Source organism: Coregonus clupeaformis, chromosome 24 (genome assembly GCF_020615455.1).
Source record: "Coregonus clupeaformis isolate EN_2021a chromosome 24, ASM2061545v1, whole genome shotgun sequence".
Lineage (NCBI taxonomy): Eukaryota > Metazoa > Chordata > Actinopteri > Salmoniformes > Salmonidae > Coregonus > Coregonus clupeaformis.
The window spans coordinates 12,922,709-12,936,796 of record NC_059215.1 but is presented as its reverse complement, the minus strand read 5'-3'; the positions used below and the strand labels follow the sequence as shown (position 1 = coordinate 12,936,796).

The window sequence follows — 14,088 nt, the reverse complement described above, 5'->3', positions numbered from 1 at the left end:
TTGGGAACCTCTCTCTTGTAATATACCCACACTGTTCCCACAACCTAATGAAATGTTCTGGGAACCTTTAAAGAACTCAGAAAGGCTGTTCTGTCAACATTCTTGTAACATCAAAGGAATATTTTTAGCACCCTGATACAAACATTATCTGAATGTCAGAAAAACAGTTTTAGTGTTTTGGGAACCTATCTCTTGTCATATCCCCACAGTGTTCCCACAACCTAAAGAAACATTTGGGGAACCTTTAAAGAACAGACTAAATGTGTTCTGAGAACATTCTTGTAACATAAGGTGAATGTTTTCTGTACCCTAAAAGAAACATTGTACTGTAGAACCTATCTTTTGTGATGTCACCACAATGTTCCCACTAGACTGTTCCCACGAACCAGTGAAACATTCTGGGAACCTTTAAGGAACAGATTAATCTAGGAATGTTCTTGCAACATCAGGCAAATGTTTTATACCACGTGTCAAACTCATTCCATGGAGGGCCGAGTGTCTGCAGGTTTTGCCTCCACCCTTTTACTTGATTGATGAATTAAGGTAACTAATTACTCCCTCACCTGGTTTTTTAGGTCTTAATTGAAAGGAAAAACCAAAACTCCACAGACACTCGGCCCTCCATGGAATGAGTTTGACACCCCTGTTTTATACAAACATTCTAGTCAGCACGACTGGACAGTTTTTGTGTTCTGAGAACATTTGCCGCGACCTAACGAATGTTCTGGGAACTTTCACAGAACCCATTTTGGTTTGCTGGGAATGCTCCTCTTTTGGACAAAGATGTTTACACTGAGTGTACAAAACATTAGGAACACCTTCCTAATATTGAGTTGCACCCCCTTTTGCCCTCAAAACAGCCTCAATTCAACGGGGCATTGATTCTACAAGGTGTCGAAAGCGTTCCACAGGGATGCTGGCCCATGTTGACTCCAATACTTCCCACAGTTATGTCAATTTGGCTGGATGTCCTTTGGGTGGTGGACAATTCTTGATACACACGGGAAACTGTTGAGTGTAAAAAACCCAGCAGCGTCGCAGTTCTTGACACATTCAAACCGATGTGACTGGGATGTGCTACCATACCCTGTTCAAAGGCACTTAAATATTTTGTCTTGCCCATTCACCCTCTGAATGGGACACATACACAATCCATGTCTCAGTTGTCTTAAGGCTTAAAGATCCTTCTTTAACATGTCTCCTCCACTTCATCAACACTGATTGAAGTGGATTTAACTTGTGACATCAGTAAGGGATCATGGCTTTCACCTGGATTCACCTGGTCAGTGTATGTCATGGAAAGATCAGTTGTTCCTAATGCATTGTACACTCAGTGCATCAGTGGAGGCTCCTCAGAGGAGGAAGGGGAGGACGATCCTCAGTGAAATTTAATAAAAATAAAAATAGTGAAACACTAAAAACTTTATCCTTTTTAGAGAAAACTATACTAAATATATTCATATGTCACCAAATAATTGATTAAAACACACTGTTTTGCAATGAAGGTCTATAGTAACTTCAACAGCACTCTATGGGGCAGCACCATTGTGTAGCTGGAGGACAGCTAGCTTCTGTCCTCCTCTGGGTACATTAACTTCAATACAAAACCTAGGAAGCTCGTAGGCCTCACTCCTTTACATAGACCTACGTGGTAATTATGACCACTTCTGGAGGACGACCTCCAACCAATCAAAGCTTTTGCAGTATGAACTGACATGTTGTCCATCCAATCATAGGACAAGCCTCTGAACACCTCAACTTATGCCTGATACCCTCATTCAATCACTGCTTTGATCCCTTCCCAACACTGTGTAAGTAGCCCTCTCATTCCCATTCCCCATAATATAGTACTATAAATGTCTTTATTAAATGCTTTAGGTTAAAATAATTAGTCTTTGATGATTTTTGAAACCCACTTTGTCGTCTCTGTGCGTTCCGCGCCTATACCGTGGGTCTCCCATCCTCCTCAATTTTTCAAGTCACCAGCCTCCACTGCGGTGTATATCTGTATGAAGTAATAATTGTTGTGGACTAGACTGACCCCAGGCATGACCTCGCTCTAGTCTAGCCTCTGGGACACATTGTGGCTCTTTGTCTGAGGGCACATTCATATTGCAGATTTAATTAACGGCCTTGGATTCATATTTTCCTTCGGATGGGGCTGTGGGGTCACATGGGTGTCTTGTGATTATAGGGAGATGGTAGCAGCTATCCAACCGTCTACTAGAAAAAGTTGGATCCAAAAATAAGGGCTGAATATAGCTTGGGCATGCAGATTTCACGATGGTCTGAGAAATACTGTACACTCTCATCTAACAAACTGTCTATAAAGAGAGTGCAAATTATAAATTTGATTCTCTATCAATCTTAACCCGTCTGACACTTGGATATCACAAAACATGATCAGTACTGATCAACACAGAGAGACAGCTGTGTGAGGGAGGTTTTCTTTGCCCCACCCAAACACTGAAAGACAAAACTGTGAAGTGATGTCATTACTACTGCTTATGCAAACCAGCTGTGTGACCTTATGGGCTGCATGGGATACCATGGTGTGTGCATGCGTGCGCATGTGTGTATGTATGCAGTTGAGCTTTAACACATTCCCCCCAGCTAAAACCTTGCCTGTATATCTTCCCTCTAACACAGCAGATGAGACTGAGTGAAGTAAGCAGAGAGGTATCCAATGTAGTTATGGTTGAGAGGGCTACAACTTGTCTTTACACAGGAAATTAGATGAAAATGTCATGATTTATGAAACATTTATTTTATTCTCCAAAATGTATTCCTATCGTGAACTTTAGGATGCTAGTAGAATTAAAACAGTCAATCTGGAATGTTAAAAAAATACAGAAAATGAATGAAAAATAGAAATGAAAGTAAGGTAACACTTACGCGCTGAAATGTTTTTTTAAATGGCAATTTCTTCTAGTTAGATAACCAGCAGTATTCACTGTTTTGCTGAATTTATTAAAAATAAACATAATGATGTAATGTTATGCATAATGGAAATTGTGACATACCCCTTAGTTCCTGATTTAAAAGGTCAGCAATATGACTTCATCATACCCAGCGGGGCGACTCCCTGCTTGTAGATATTAGTAAGTCACCCTGCTGTGTATACAGTGTACTTTAAGAATAGATTGGGCTGGGTTGTTAAAAATGCCATTCTGCAAAGAAATGTAGTATTGCCAAGCTTTGAACAACATATATTCGGGCAACTAGGCTAAATACATGTATAAGACACACTAAAAGAGACCCGAACACTACCTTGAAATCTCAGCATTCATATGAAATGAAAATGTCACAAAAAGCAGCAAGTAGTTTCTCCATATGATCACACCTCCTCCCTCTACATTATACAGCATTGGAGGCTGCTGAGGGGAGAACGGCTCATACTAATGGCTGGAATGGAGTAAATGGAATGGCATCAAACACATGGAAACCATGCGTTTGATGTATTTGATACCATTCCACTATTCCGCTCCAGCCATTACCAGGAGCCCATTCTCCCCAATTAAGGTGCCACCAACATTCTGTGTTATACAGTATCTCTGCATGGCAAGCTGGTGAAAATGATTTCTTTGGCTTAGAACAAAGCAAGTGTGAATACACAAGATTAACAAAAACAAAACACAAGACAAAACAGAAACATCATATTATACAACATTGTTCCATAGAATAATGTATGTATTAAGTGTCTAATTATATACTGTTACAAAGGTATTAAAAAGAGAATAATACTGACATATTTTAAAGGATTGGCACACCTGACCTCTTTATATACACGACACTGTGTCCCAGACCTTATACAAATCAGTCTGGTATGGTTTTCAGCAGTCACCATTGTGACACTGTGTGGATCTAGTTTTTCTGTCAGGCCATTTACATTTACATTACATTTTAGTCATTTAGCAGACGCTCTTATCCAGAGCGACTTACAGGAGCAAGTAGGGTTAAGTGCCTTGCTCAAGGGCACATCGACAGATTTTTCACCTAGTTGGCTCGGGGATTAGAACCAGCGACTTTTCGGTTACTGGCACAACGCTCTTAACCACTAAGCTACCTGCCTCCCCATTGGCTGATCTGGGTTCAACTTGCAGTAAAGAAGGGGATAATTCCTTCCTGGTTCTTCTGCTACAGATTGACACAGTGAGATTAAGCACCAAAAGAAGACCCCTCTCCACTTCCCTACTGGGGACCTATCTCCCCAAGCAATCACCTTGTCTGCTTATTTTACTAAATTGTATTATTCTTTTTTTTGCTGACACACACATGTACATTCTCGCATGCACACAAACACACTCACATGCCAACACACATCCATCTGTACACACAGAAAACAAACACATACTGCTGTCACACACACAGCAACACTCCTTACACGCACACACAGAAAACAAACACAAACACATAGATTACCAAACTAGCTCAGCTCCCACTCTGAGAAGTTTGTAAACAGATTCAAGGACGTGTTATTTTCTTTTCTCCTTTTTATGATCGACTGAGGACCAATTTGAATGGTAGTGATGCAGTGCTTCAATTTATGGTTAAAGGATTTATGGAAGGAAGCTTTAAACCTGATGACATGTGCAGGCAGGGCCCCTCCTGGGCATCGAAAGTGAGCACATGGTTGATGTGACCCAAGCTGCAGTCTTAGAGCCAGTGGTGATTAACAACATAAAACCCTCCCTCCTCACCACCCAGTCCTAACCCTGGCCCAGTCTCCAGCCCTGCATGACGTCAGCAACCCAGGGACAGGGACACAGCCCTCGGCATCATCATCATCATTCACATTATCATCATCAACACCTGTTCATTATAATCTTATCTGATTACTTTACCATGGGGTTGTCCCTCCATTTTAAATGTTGAGGCATGTAGCCGAAGTGGGGCACACGGAGAGTCTGAAGGAATGTTTATGTGGGGGTTAAGAGGGGTAGTTCTAGTCCCTGATGTCCATGGTAGGATGGGGTCTCTGGGGTGTTCTGGGGGGGAAGGGTTGGTGTTGGAGAAGGGGTGTGGGATCTGATCCATTCTTCTCCTGGGGTTCTAGGGGGGCTTCACAGCTCTGTGTCTGCCGTCTTGGTGGTGGAGTGGCCGTTGGTGGGAGGGGGCTGGGTCTTGGCGGCCTCTTGGGAGTCCCCGTTAGCAGGCTTCTCCAGGGTCTCAGGGGGGTTGAGAGGGGCAACAGACACCAGGGTGTTCCCCTGGTTCTCCTCATCGACTGGGTACGCCTCCTCAGCCTGCACACACACACACACACACACACCATACACACACGGTCAACATCAACAGGCTGCTCGACAATTATAAACAAACATTATGGATGTCTTTCCTCCACTAGCAGCACTCTCTGGGTTTCTCTCTGAGGCACATACCCGGTGGAGGGTCTTTATCATGTGACATCACTACTGACTGTTTTTAGAGAAAAACAGCTGTGGCTTTTTGGCCAGGAGATGAAACAGTTGTATGCAAGCATGCACACACAAGCACACAGACACATACACCAAACACACACTACGGCACAGTTGGCCTATGCTCAAGGTTAACCAGTGGTGCTAAAATGTATGATAAAGTATACAACCAATGAATTACAAGCTAAAGTCATTCACAAATGAAAAGAAAACATGCTAATAGCTCTGGAGTAAGACACGTAGAGGGCTAGAGGTACAGCCAACCAAAACAATGGTCAGCCAGTGTAGTAAGAGATAGAAGGTGACTGACCAGCCTCATGCCCTTGGCGTTGTGTCCACGGTTGTTCTTTATACAGTAGCATCCGATGAGGGCAGCAGCCAGCAGCAGGCCAGTGATGAGCAGGGACACCAGCACAATGGGAGAGTGTGTTCCCAACTGAGGAGCTGCCTCCACCACACCCAGCTACACACACACACACACACACACACACACAAACAAAGACAGTGAGAGAGAAACAGACAGACAGATTGACAGAGATAGAGAGAGAACTTTGTTAATAGATGGAGTCATATCCCACTGGGCAAAAAGTGGTTGAATCAACGTTGTTTCCACGTCATTAAAACATTTTTTTCCCTATGTGATGACGTTGACTCAACGTGGAAAACTGATTGGATTTACAAAAAGTCAATGTATGGGATTTTTTTTTCTTTACCCCACTTTAACCTAAATCTAATGTCATGGTGGATTTTGGGGGGGATTTCATGGTGAATTCACGCTAGTTGACTACTCAACCAAATGTAAATCAAAAATAGACATTGAACTGACGTCTGTGTCCATTGCAAAGTTTAACAAACCATACACCTATATCCAGAAGTCTAACAACTGCCACTGAACATTTGACTAAAACGCATTAAAATTGAGGAGCACTGCAGGTGCAAATTTTGGAAACAGAATGGCTACCTGGACTATTTGCATTGTCCCCACCCCACCCCCTCTTTTATGCTGCTGCTACTCTGTTTATTATCTATGCATAGTCATTTTAACTCTACCTACATGTACATACTACCTCAATTACTTCGACTAACCTGTGCCCCCACACACTGACTCTGTACCGGTACCACCTGTATATATATATATATATATATATATATATATATATATATATATATATATATAATATATATATATATATATATATATATATATATAAAAAAATTAAACATTTACAAAGATATATAAAAAAAAAGTGGTTGTCCCACTGGCTATCATAAGGTGAATGCACCAATTTGTAAGTCGCTCTGGATAAGAGCGTCTGCTAAATGACGTAAATGTAAATATAGCCTCGCTACAGTTATTTTACTGCTGCTCTTTAATTTTAATTTTTTTGTTATCTATTTTTTACTTAACACTTTTTTTTCTTAAAACTGCATTGTTGGTTAAGGGCTTGTAAGTAAGCATTTCACTGTAAGGACTACACCTGTTGTATTCGGCGCATGTGATAAATACAATTTGATTTGATTTGAATGACAGTAAAATCTCCCTCAGTTTATGTGACCAAAAATGTCCCAAAACTGTTAAATATCTACTCCGAATTAAGATTCAAAGATGTCTGCAGAAAGAATGGGGTGTCAGCTATGATATGACACCTTAAGTTTGCAAATATTTAACTACAGTATAGCACAGTAGAGTACAGTAAAGAAAAGTAGAGCAGAGTACAATACAGTCCAGTAGAGTAGGGTAGAGTAATTACATTATACTGAACTGATTCTCTACACTATATTTGCTTGAAATTGGGTTAACTATTAGAGCGATTTCTGCATAGTGCATCTTTTAAGAGTGACTGATGACGTCACAGCTAGCACGAGCTCGCAGTGTTAATTAGCCTAACTACCAAGTTCAGCTACAGTGGGGAGAACAAGTATTTGATACACTGCCGATTTTGCAGGTTTTCCTACTTACAAAGCATGTAGAGGTCTGTAATTTTTTATCATAGGTACACTTCAACTGTGAGAGACGGAATCTAAAACAAAAATCCAGAAAATCACATTGTATGATTTTTAAGTAATTCATTTGCATTTTATTGCATGACATAAGTATTTGATACATCAGAAAAGCAGAACATAATATTTGGTACAGAAACCTTTGTTTGCAATTACAGAGATCATACGTTTCCTGTAGGTCTTGACCAGGTTTGCACACACTGCAGTAGGGATTTTGGCCCACTCCTCCATACAGACCTTCCCCAGATCCTTCAGGTTTCGGGGCTGTCGCTGGGCAATACGGACTTTCAGCTCCCTCCGACGATTTTCTATTGGGTTCAGGTCTGGAGACTGGCTAGGCCACTCCAGAACCTTGAGATGCTTCTTACGGAGCCACTCCTTAGTTGCCCTGGCTGTGTGTTTCGGGTCGTTGGATTTACAACTCAAAAACCACTAGCACAACTCAAAAACCACATGGAAATATTGTTTGCATTACTCGTTAAAGGAAAACCGGCTGAAGACAACCAGCTATATTTTGGAGTGATGCATTTTGATTTGGGGGTTGCCAAAACGAAAAGAGAAATGCAACACTTTGTCAATTTGTTAATCACTCATATTGATATCACGTTGAAATCTATAGAGTGGGGCAAAAACTTTTGGCTTGTATGCGCTGTTTAAACTAACACTATTCAAAAGGCCACAGTGAATCTGGATTGAATCTGAGAATAATTTGTATATCACTGGTTAGAAGAGAATTTGCAGTCATCTAAATTCTAGAATGTTGGATGGAAGGTTTTTTAGGCTGCCGAAACGGGGTAGGAAACAAATCAGTTGCTTTGTTATTTAACTTCAACGAATCACGACCTGCCATAGGATATCAACAGTGACAAGAGTTGGCTGTTATTTGAGTGATAATTTGACTCTCAAATCCATGTATTGGTGTGAGGCTTTTATACAGAGAGCGCCCTAAATGTTCCCTGCCATTTCAGTTTGAAAGAAATAGTAGAATTCTAAGTCCTAAAACCGCCAGCACATATGACAAAATCAACGGTACAAAACAAATGATATTGATCTGTTTTAAACAATCAATTTTCTGTCATTGTGATTACTATAAACGTTTATACTAATATCACTAATCTGATGTAAAAAGGATGTGTAATTACCCTCAATTCGATGTGGTTAAAACATGAGGTTGTCCACGTACAGGAAATTAGCGCAAATAATCTTAAATAATCTAATACGTAGCTTTATTGGAGAAACTCACAGCTAAATATGGCACAGAAACCTGAACATTTATGGTAAACTGCAATCAAGATTAAAGACCAGTAAACTAAGGAACAGTCTCTCTCCCGTGTCTCTCCAGAGCACAATCTCCATCTCTGCCAACTCACACCAGTGATATTTCCCTGAGGATCTCAACCTCTTCAACACACCACCACAATATGGGAGTGATTCAATCCTATCATATTTTGGAACCAGTCCTATTGGACTCCTATGGGATTCTATCGTATAGGATTTTATCTAAAAGGATCCTATAAAATTCCAATACAAGAATCCTATAGGATAAAATCCTACAGGATAGGTTCTGAAATCTGATAAGATTTTCTATTGGATTCTTATAGGATTTTTGTATTGTAATCCTATAGGAGTGATTCAAGGCTGCAAGTTCATTTGCAGTCTGACCAATAGAACAATCATATCATATTTTGGAACCAGTCCTATTGGACTCCTATGGGATTCTATTGTGTAGGATTGTATCTAACAGGATCCTATAGGATTCCAATACAAGAATCCAATAGAAAAATCCTATCAGATTTTGGAACCAGTCCTATTGGACTCCTATAGGATTTTAACCTATAGGATAAAATCCCATAGGATAGCTTCCAAAATCTGATATGGGATTCCAATTTTAAAAATCCAATAGAAAATCCTATCAGATTTCGGAACATATCCTATAGGATAGAATCCTGTAGGATAGAATCCTATAGGAGTCCAATAGGACTGGTTTGAAAATCTGATAGGGATTTTCTATTGGATCTTTAAAATTGGAATCCTATAGGATTTCTTTACTAGGGGTTAAGCCATGCCACACCGTGTGTATCTATGGAGGGGACTCTGGGAAGCTAGGGGAGATTCCTCCATAGAATTAGGAATTAGAATACTAGAATGGACATGAACGTTCATATGATGGTCCAAAGGTCAGCCATGTTGGTCAGGGAGTTGGTCAACCATGGTTTGCCAGTGCTGTGATAAGATATTATGTACAACAATGAATGTGAAGAATTTATCTGCGTGTTATCTAGCTAGCCAGACAGTTTTAGAGGAATGATTAATTTTTTACATTTTAGTAATTTAGCAGACGCTCTTATCCAGAGCGACTTACAGTTAGTGAATGCATACATGTATTTAAAAAATAAAAAAATAAATAAAATAAATCATACTGGCCCCCCGTGGGAAACAAACCCACATCCCTGCCGGCCAAACCCTCCCCTACCTTGGACGACGCTGGACCAATTGTGCGCCGCCCATGGGTCTCCCGTTCGCGGCCGGCTGCGACAGAGCCTGGACTCTAACCAGGATCTCTAGTGGCACAGCTAGCACTGCGATGCAGTGCCTTAGACCACTGCGCCACTCGGGAGAATCCATACATTTTTCAAATTAATTTACAATATGAAAATATTCCATTCAAACAATGCAGTCAATCCACAGCCATATACTGCCTCAAATCAGTTGATGATAGGACATAGACAAGTTGTAAATGCAACAAGTACTGATATTGTATCATATAATAGCACTCACAGCTTTCCAAGAAAACAAAATCTGAGACATTTCTGGTCTGTTTACATACATTTTAGAGGCTATTTATACATAAAATGTGTATAAAACCTGTATAAACTGTATTTATAATTACATGACAATATTTTAAGTTGACTATAATTCCATTACATTTCTGATGCATCACATGCCTTACTTTTATTTTCCTGCATACGTAAAAGCAGGAAATGCATCACCTATGCCTCTACTGCCATTCATTAAATTAGACTGGTTTTGGTTTTCTCCCTGACCAAGATGGCTTCCATTTTGGCCCCATATGGAACTTTGAGGGTTTATGACATAGCCTCTCTAGTAATATAATAGGATCTCTATGGATTCCTCACCCTGGTGCCTGGGGACTGTTCACGTCATGGTTAGTTCACTCCCAGGCTTTACGCCAAGACACTTTGTTATATTAAACCAGATTACGATTTGTAAGTGGGGCCCTGCATAGCATTCCACTGCCTGGTTGGTTCCCTACACTGTCCATGTCTCTCTCTCATAAAACTATCATGGTACCTGTGTCACAGTCCATTTAGAGTTGTGTACATAAAAGATAGCATGTGAATCAATACAGTTTCCCTTCCATCTATCGCTATGGGGATGATGACTATACAGTAGCTACAGTTGTTAAAAGTGACTAAGTATGAGTTTGGAGAAGTGGACATACCTGACCCTTGATACTTTCACTGATCAGGCTCTCTGACAATTCTTTGACACCACCTGTAAGGAGAGACCAATGGAAGTTAGGAAAATACCTTCTTGGTAATTCAGTCAAATATTCAGATTGTCTAGATAAGAAAACTATAGCGTTCAAAGAAACTCATTACTGTAACGTATTGTTATGATGATCACTATTATGAGGCATTACAGGGAAACCTACCATAAGCGCGTGTCAAAACCAATGTGTTAGAGTTCTCTTCCTGGAACACTTGAAGGTTGCAGTCCCCTGTGCACCAGGCTGAATCCTCTAAGATTCTCTTGGTCTCCGACTATGGGAAAAACATGTCAGTTTAATGATCACATATCGTTATGCTCAACTCTCAACTATAAACACAATGATTTATATGTTAAAACCACAGCACTCTGATGATGACACAGATTTCTAATCAGTTTATTCTCACAGAAAGCCAGAGGTCCCCAGAGTATTTTGGCACGCCCTGTTACAGTGACCCAATGGGACTAGGCTGCACCGACTATTGCGGTTCTCCTAGGCAGGGAGGATGTCTATCCTCATCTTAACGTCACCACACCAAACACACAATGACGGTCAGGGTTTGAGCCATCTACAAACACACACTCTGCTCTCTTTCTCAGCGTTCTCGCCCTCCCTCTGTAGTGTTAATGCCTCTCAGATGCTTCACAGTAGACTTGCAGAGTGTTAAATATTATGTGGGTGTGCGTGTGAATCTGTCCAGCGGAGTGTGTGAGTCTGTGCGTTCACCACGCCATATGCCTTTGTGTTTGCGTAATGGAAGAGGGATAGCATCGGATGCAAAACAGCTCGGCGACCACACCCCCCCTCTCTCTCCCGCCTTCGTCTTGAACCATGATATCATGACATTGCACAAGGGCCTTGGGATGGGAGCTGTCCCTCCCCACTCTGTGTAATGCGATCCAAGGGCCTTGGGATGGGAGCTGTCCCTCCCCACTCTGTGTAATGCAATCCAAGGGCCTTGGGATGGGAGCTGTCCCTCCCCACTCTGTGTAATGCGATCCAGACAGCGCTTCTCTTCTCCATAGGCCGTTATGTGCAAACACAGCACCCTCAGTCAGGAGGCCCACAGCTACAGCCTGGTCTTCCATAACACTGAGCTATCCTATGGTTAGGAAGGAAGGAACCTTGCACAGCCCACATCAGCTCCCCACTCCCTACTACTCATTTTACATTTACATTTTAGTCATTTAGCAGACACTCTTATCCAGAGCAACTTACAGTTAGTGAGTGCATACATTAAAGCCCCCCCCTCTCTCGCTCTCCCCCTCTCTCCCTGCTCCACCAGTGACTCATTAAAGCTACGCTCAGGATCTCTAACGTTCGTCACAGTGGGCCTCTCTCAGGGATGACCTCAGCCTCACTCTTGGCAACAACAACACAATGTCTGCATCTCTGTTTATTTTCATTGAGATAAAGATGGCTGTTTGTGATTGACATCTAAGGCCTTGAGTGAGACTAGTGTGTGTGTTCTTTATAGTAATTGTGTTATTATTAGCTGCTGCCATTTATAGTGTTGACTGAAAACTCAGAAAAAGGGACAGCGTTTCTCATGGGAATTCACAGGGGACGTTTTTTAGAGAACAAATTCTGGGACTTTTCTCATTGAGAGATTTTCCACTACTTTGGAGTGGATCTCGGTTGATGGGAACGGCTCCATGGATAGAATCGGATAGATAGACATTACTCTTGACTTATCAAGGCTTTCCCAGCAGCTCACTCACTCTGTGAACGTTTGTCTTTTTCCACTTGTTTCAGACCTGGTCCCCGGGCCAATTTCTCTGGTCGGTCCTCTCCATGGTCAGTGTCAGGTTCGCATGGATCATTTAAACATATGATCCCTCACTTAACTTCATATCATACCTTCAGTCATAAATGTTGAGGGTACTGTACAGTACCACGGGATATATGATTGACTCAGCACAGACAGCTCTGCAGTTGCTTTAGAGAATGCACTGTGATACTGTATATCCAACTACACTATAGGACAAGAGTGCTTCTTGTGTGGCTCCACAGAAGACGGATAATACCGCTCAACCGAACATGTTCCTTGAATCATGCTTGGATTAGCAGGCTAGAACCACACGTCAATCCCTTATTGTTCTGACAAGGTGTTTTTTTTTGTTCATGGGTACATGTCTTCATGGAATTATCCTGACATCAGTCAACACTACTATGGTGTTTCATTCCATCTCACACCGAGGGTTCCACTACACCAGCGACCCGCTCTACACCCCCTGCTATTCTTCCATTGACCTCTGAACCCTAGAGCACACAGAGATGCCCAGGGAGCAAAAAACATTGTCCTTTTCTTCGTTTGTCTTCTGTGACGACAGACGGACAGATGATTTAGAAGGACAAAAATAATGTCTGAGAGCAGATCTGCCTTTATCAGGCCCCATATTTCCAACAAGCTATTTGGAACATATTCATCTTAAACATATTAAGTGGAATGAGACAGAGACTTCCTCCCAGGCCAAGGTGCTGGGAGCCAGATAAGGGCCAGGGTATATGAAACGTGGCACCAGGGCTGAAGGGTAAGAGGCCCACGGTTCTTTCCTCATGTCTGTATCTGTCCATCTGTCTCCCAGGCAGCTGGCTGGTACAGGCTGATATCTCTGTAAGGGCTGTGGTTGGAAACAGAATGTAGTCCAATACACACTGTGGTAGAGGCTGGGGGAGGGCAACTGTACCAGAGATACCCTTGCATGCGGCTTAGACTGTATTGTTCTGTTTTATGACAGACAAGAGCTAGCTGGGGTGGTAGAGCACAGAGGCTAATATGGCATGGGAAAAGTCCATATGGAGACATTTCATAATAACAGTAAAACATGTTGATACTCACACAGGTGGTTTTTGACAAAAGCTCCACCTTGACTGCATCCTTGTCCTTCACTGCCTCCTTGTCCACACACTCAACAGTGGGCTGCAGAAACACAGAGATGGTATAAAGCTTTCACTCAAGTGTTGACATCATCAGATTCTGTAAACTCATCTTTACATTCACTCACAATCTGCTACATTCCCTCTGCATTGAGTTATGATACAGGGAATTCGAAGTTAATTTGCTGTCCTAGAGTTGTGTCAAGTTGGCTGGATGTCCTTTGGGTGGTGGACCATTCCTGACACACACGGGAAACTGTTGCATGTAAAAAAAAACAG

At 41.7% G+C, this 14,088-nt stretch overlaps 1 protein-coding gene across 2 annotated transcripts in view; it reads right to left on the bottom strand.

The window, feature by feature from the left end:
* Positions 1-4,491: 4,491 nt before the first annotated feature.
* The window catches only part of LOC121538013, a 34,123-nt gene continuing 24,526 nt past the window's right edge, over positions 4,492-14,088 (bottom strand). For both annotated transcript variants that reach the window (XM_041845744.2, XM_041845743.2), the window contains exons 4-8: positions 13,772-13,852; positions 11,095-11,203; positions 10,882-10,934; positions 5,728-5,880; positions 4,492-5,246 (exon numbers count right to left, since the gene is read on the bottom strand). In XM_041845744.2, coding sequence (XP_041701678.1) covers positions 5,064-5,246; positions 5,728-5,880; positions 10,882-10,934; positions 11,095-11,203; positions 13,772-13,852 — 579 coding nt within the window. In that variant the 3' untranslated portion in view covers positions 4,492-5,063. The remainder of the gene's footprint in view (positions 5,247-5,727; positions 5,881-10,881; positions 10,935-11,094; positions 11,204-13,771; positions 13,853-14,088) is intronic.